Source organism: Bos indicus x Bos taurus, chromosome 2 (genome assembly GCF_003369695.1).
Source record: "Bos indicus x Bos taurus breed Angus x Brahman F1 hybrid chromosome 2, Bos_hybrid_MaternalHap_v2.0, whole genome shotgun sequence".
In the NCBI taxonomy this organism is placed as follows: Eukaryota; Metazoa; Chordata; class Mammalia; order Artiodactyla; family Bovidae; genus Bos; species Bos indicus x Bos taurus.
The window spans coordinates 119,211,341-119,217,342 of NC_040077.1; the positions used below are offsets into that span (position 1 = coordinate 119,211,341).

Genomic DNA, 6,002 nt, shown 5'->3' on the forward strand with positions numbered 1-6,002 from the left:
CCAAGTGAGAGTAAGAAACTAACCCACTGTTTTTCCAATACTTAACCGATTGTCCCAGCACCATTTTGTAGCTCAGCGCTCCACTGTCCCTGTTCTGTGTCCCCAGGGCAGTCTGCTCTGTGCCAACCTACAGGAGAAAACCCTACCCTCCTGCTCCTTGGGGCCTGCACGTCTCTGGCCACCAGCACTCACACAAAAGCTCTGGCAAACAAGGCCTGATTTCTGATGTTGTGGAGGTAAGGGGTTTACCTTAGAGACCTCAACACAAACAATTTAAAAATTCCCTCTAGATGTTTCTGTTCTCCCCAAGCCTCACCTGCTCCACCCCCAGAGAGGCCTGACCTTTCTCCCCTTCTTGGTGCAGCCAAGGAACTTCAAAGCCCTCACCCCTTCTCTCCCACAGAACAGCCTGGCTGTAGGGCTCCCAGCCCAAACCCAGCTCTTTCCAAACAAAGCCTCACCTCTCCAGATAACCACGTTCACCTTCTTAGAAAGCAGGGTGACGTCCTTTGTCATTTGAGAATGAATGCCTTTGGGGTCTCAGCCCCTATCCCATGGGGCTTATTAACCTGCTTCTCCCAAACAAATCCAGTGTAGGTTCTAAGTGGAATTCCCACACCACCTGCTAATGGTTGGAGCTCCGACTCCTTAAGTGTCTCGAACACGCAGGAAGTGGGAGTCCTGGCAAGGGGCAAAAACTGCAGTTTCCCCTTAGAACACTGGGGTTCCGGGTGGCTGCCCTGGGAGCGAGAGCTACGATGGAGCACCCATCAAAGACTCAGGCCCCAAGGTGGTCTCACGGGCAAGTGGGGGCCATGGGCACCCCCCTCGTCATGGACAGGACCCCAGGGGATTCTTGCAGACAAGAACTGCAGGCCCACACTTGCAGGAACCGTGGTGGAAGGCTGGGGAGTGGCCCCATCCCAGTGGCCACCTCAAGGTGGTAGCACCGAGCAGTGCCCATGGCAAAGGCACCGATCACAGCAGGTGTAGAAAAGCTGTAGAAACATCAGGTACTGGGGCAACAGGGCTGGTGGGGCGGGGGAGGGGGAGGAGGGTTGCCCCAGAAATGATCACACAGGTTTGTGGAAACAAAGTTCTGACCTGCTCCAAAGGGGTGCTGGCTGCTAAATGTCAGTTGGCCTGATCGTGCAGGGGTGAAGAGTGTGGGCTCAAACCAGACAGCCTGGCTTGTACCCAGGTCTTCCTCTACCTGAGCTGCAGTCTCCCCATCTGTACAAAGTGGTAACAATACTTAACCACGAGACATCGTTGGAGGACAAGTACATGGTGTCTGAGCACGTGCTGAGAGTGATAACAACTGGACATCACCATCACCATCACCATCACCGTGAGAGGCTATCTTAGTTTCCCACGGCTGCTGAGGCAAATAACCACAGACTGGGTGTCTGACAACAACACAGAGTCATTCTCTCACGGTTCTGGAGACCCGAGTCCAAAGTCAAGCTGTCAACAGGGCCACGCTCCCCTCTCAAGGCTCCGGGAAGGCCCTCCTTGCCTCTTCCAGCTGCTGGGGGTCTCCAGGCCTTCCTTGACTTCCTTATTCGGGTGTGTCATCTCTTAGATGCCGCATGTGGAGTCTTTAGCTGTGGCAGGTGAACTCTTGGTTGTGGCACGTGCAATCTAGTTCTCCGACCAGGGATCGAACCCAGGCCCCTGCATTGGGATCACTGAGTCTTATCCACTGGACCACCTGGGAAGTTCCTACAGTATAGATACTAACTCTGTATGATATTTGTGTGAGTGTGCTGGTGTAACAGGCTTCCCACTCACTCAGTCTACCATATTGCTTAGGGTATTTTTATTTTTATTGCCATTTACCTGTTTTTGCTTATATGTATTTTCTGATTTTGTCACAATAATCAGAGTCTCTTCTGAACATTTTGCTTCATTACCTGCCAGGCTTTTCCCCAATAAATAGACTTTCTTTAGATGTCTATTATAATCACCAAAGAGTGGATCTTTTCTGTTTCTTGACCAGCATCTATTTTGCCTTATTTTGGTAATGGCACCCCATTTCCTCTGGGGGCCAACCTGATTTCCACTTACAGGCCTTGTGTTTCAGGGGGGCTGACCCCAAGCCCCGTTCCAGGCCTGACCAACCAGGGTTTGGTCCCCAGGCTGTGTTGACTCCTTCATAGAAGGCCCATGGTACTCAGGGCCTGATGTTTGCTGTTAATTACCAAGGACCAGGATGTCTGCACTAGCCTGAAGGTGCTAGCAAACTGCACCCAGAGGAATCTTCCCAAAAATCTAGCCATCAGTGAGAAAGGGGAAACCGAGAGAAGGAGAGAGAGAAGGCTGAATCTTGAAGGCATCGCTGAACTCTGTCTGTGCAGAAACTTTCCCTTAGACTTCAGGCTTTTGTGAGCAACTACCAGTCTTCTCAATCATTCCTTCACAAAGTATAAGGTTATCTCACCCGCAACAAACTTGGGTTTGCCCTGTGACCTCTCAGATGGCCGCAGAGCATTCATGGGGAGAAGAAATACTTTTGAGCCTGGTGCTGGGAGAAGTGACAGCAACTGTTACCTACTGATGTGGCTGGATTATGGTAGGCCTTTCTCTGCATTAGCTAGTATCCTTACCATGCTGATCATTCAATATTTTAATATCTCTTCTGGGTATAAAATAGTGCTGGAGAACTTGACTTCTGAAACCAGACAGGGTTCAAATCACAGATTCAGTGCTTATTGATATGTGCCTTTGAATAAGTCACTTATTTCCTCTGAGCCTTAGCTTCCCCCTGTATAGAATGGGTATAATAATGGATGGCACTTACCTAGAGGTGACAGGGTAGTTGGAAGGATTAGATGTTTAGCTCCTTCTTCTCTCCATGATAAAAGTGAAAGTGAAGTCACTCAGTCGTGTCCAACTCTTTGGGACCCATGGACTGTAGCCTACCATGCTCCTCCGTCCATGGAATTTTCCAGGCAAGAGTACTGGAGTGGGGTGCCATTTCCTTCTCCAGAGGATCTTCCCAACCCAGGGATCGAACCTGGGTTTCCTGCATTGTAGTCAGACGCTTTACCATCTGAGCCACCAGGGAAGTCACATATCTGCTTATGATAAGCAGTCACTAAATATTAGCTGATAACCCCAGGGGAAGCAAGACACAACAGATTGGAACCTTCACTCCAGCCACCTTCTTAATGAAGAGCACAAGCTCGAATAGGTTTATCTGGGTCCACACATTTCCAGAGAACACTCGAGGGTTTACAGATCTTTTGTTATTCTCTGCCCTCTCAGCCTAGCTAAGCAGGGAGAAAATGGAGATTGTTTATTCCACATCACAGGGTTAACCCCTGTATTAGCACATTTGGGCTGCAGATTCAGTGTCCAGCGAAGCCTGCTTCCTGGTTCATAGATAGCTGTTTTCTAGCTGCATTTCACATGGAGAAGGGGGCCAGGGAGTCTGTGTGGTCCCTTTTATAAGGGCACTAATCCCAGTCATGAAGCCTCCACCCTCATGACCCAATCAGTTCCCAAAGTCTCCACCTCCAAGTACTATAGCTTTCAACCATACACACTTTGTGGTGAGACACAAACCTTAAGTCTGTAGCTCCCCACAACCAGGACGGACAGTCAGGGCTGGGAGCTGCCCAAGCCCCTCCCCTTCCCTTGTGCCGACTCACCACTGCTGCAAAACTGAGCCTCTGCAGAACTGGCCAAGTGAGTCACCAGTGTGGGCAGAGAGGTGCTGGGAGGGGTCCCTTATGACATTTATCACAAATTGACATCTGCATCCCACCTTTTCATGAGAGCCACAGGATCCTGATTCCTGGTGGGCACCTGCCCCTGTATACAACCTTCCTGCTTTGCTAAGACACTTGCCTGAGTCTCCTTAGACATCTGCAAACATGGCTACAAACAGCCCCACAGACTCAGCCCACTAGGGCAGCCACTCCAGAGGCACAGGACCCTTGCTCTGCAAGTACCTGTGACATCGCCAGCTTTGACAGTCCCCTGTGACCTCACCATCTGGGGAGCTCAGCCCAGCAGGGCCATGGCCACTCTCTCAACCAGCACAAGTAACAAAGGGCCTAGATGAGCACCGTGCCCTCGGGAGAGGCCAGAGCCACCAGCACCCCTCCAGATGGGGACAGCAGGTCTACAGACATCCCAGCAGTGGGGTCCCAAAGTCAGGTCCCCCTCCTCGCAGATGACCTGGTGTCTCTTGATGCTGTAACATCAGCCGAACGGCAGGATGTAGATCAGGCCTCCATTGAACCAGCCACCTCGGGGACCACGTCAGAGTCCGGGGATGCAGATAAGCATGAAGCTGCCGAGGGGCAGGCCCAGGAGCCCAGGGAGGCCACAGCCCTGCCTGCTGACCCGGCCCCAGGTGCCCTAAAAAATTCCCTGGGCTTCCAGAACCTAGTGCAGAAAGGGCTGCTGCAAGATTCCAGCGGGACTCAGAATCCTCAGATTTTCCAAGTTAACTCCCTGGTTGAGGAAGCAACGCCACAAGCAGTGGCCACCCCGGACAGAGAGCAGGAGCCAGCAACAGCCACCCCAAGTGCCGAGGCACAGTCCCCCCAAAATGTGGAGGCTCAGCCCATCGTGAGCACCGCAGACCCCAAGGACCAGCTTGACCCTGGGACTGCTGACACCCCTGAAACTGTTGAGGAGAAGCCAGAGGGTCCCGAAGCCTTGAACCCTGACCATGATGCTTCGCTGTCAGCCCCTGCCTCGCCTGGCCCCGGAGCATCGGCCCCAGGGACGGGTCCCCTGGACTCCACTGCTGGCGAGGAGAACAGCTACATGCGCTCCATGACCAGCTTGCTGGGCGGGGGCGAGGGGTCCATCAGCTCCCTGGCAGATATCCTGGTGTGGTCCGATGCCACCATGGGCCTGGCCACAGGCTTCCTGGCCACCGGCCGTGGCTCTGTGTCAGACCTGTTGCACAGCCCAGGGCCCAGCCTGCGCTCCGTCTCCAGCATCCTGGGGAGAGCCAGCTCTGCCCTGTCCTCCAGGCTGGTGGTGAGGACCAGATTGGCCCTGCGCTCCGTCACCCACGTGCTGGAATCAGTGGAGCAGAGGACCATCGAGGGCATCCGTTCGGCCATGTACTACCTGACCAGCCATCTCACCCCACACTAGGCCCATGCCAGCCCCTACTGGGACTGGACCCCATGTTCGGCAGCTTCCCAAGACCCCAGGGACACTCCTGCCCTGCTGTCTCGCCCACCCCTGCTCTGGACAGCTCTCCCCACACTGGGTAATAAATCACTGGCCAGCGTTTATTTTCCAAGCGCCGGCCTCCTCCCTTGTCTGTGCAGTGGGCACAGGGTGGAGGGACAGGAGGGGGCTAGGGTGTTCTGGAAATGGAAAAGTGCCCTTCTGAGGGCTTCTTAGCTTGTCCCACTCAGGAGCTGGGAGCCAAAGTGCAGAAAGAGACCTGCCTTGGGACTTCCCGAGTGGCCCAGTGGCTAAGACTCTGAGCCTTCCAGTGCAGGGGGCACAGGTTCAATCCCCAGCCTGGGAACTAAGATCCTGCATGCCACGTGGCATTGCCAATACAATTTTAAAAATTAAAGAGAAAGAGAAGGGCCTGGGCAAGCCTGGGAGGCCAGGTGTGGGGAGCTGTGGGCGCTGTCGCTCAGTCATGTCTGACTCTTTGCGACCCCATGGACTGTAGCCCGCCAGGCTCCTCTGCCCATGGAATTTTCCAGGCGACGATACTGGGGTGGGTTGCCATTTCCTCCTCCAGGGGATCTTCCCAACCCAGGGATGGCACCCGCATCTCCTGGGTCTCCTGCACTGGCAGGCGGATTCTTTACCACTGCAAAAATTGATCTAGTCTGGACCTCTAACCAGGTAAGTGCATTTCTGAGGAAGCGAGACCTGGCCCTTCTCTGGGGCTTCCTGGATTAGCAGGCTCAGGCCAGCTTGCCGGGCTCTCTGGTAGTGGGGTTGAGAACTCAGAGCAAGACCAATGTGGGTTCACATCCCAGCACCCTTACTGGCCGTGGGCCAAT

The 6,002-nt window shown here is 53.8% G+C and overlaps 1 protein-coding gene across 1 annotated transcript; it reads left to right on the forward strand.

Annotated features, from left to right (window-relative positions):
- Nucleotides 1-4,051: 4,051 nt before the first annotated feature.
- TEX44 (testis expressed 44) lies at nt 4,052-5,209 on the forward strand. Its single transcript, XM_027524064.1, has one exon. It carries the CDS (start codon nt 4,069-4,071, stop codon nt 5,122-5,124), a length of 1,056 nt encoding a protein of 351 aa, XP_027379865.1. The 5' UTR covers nt 4,052-4,068; the 3' UTR covers nt 5,125-5,209.
- The last annotated feature ends 793 nt before the right edge of the window (nt 5,210-6,002 follow it).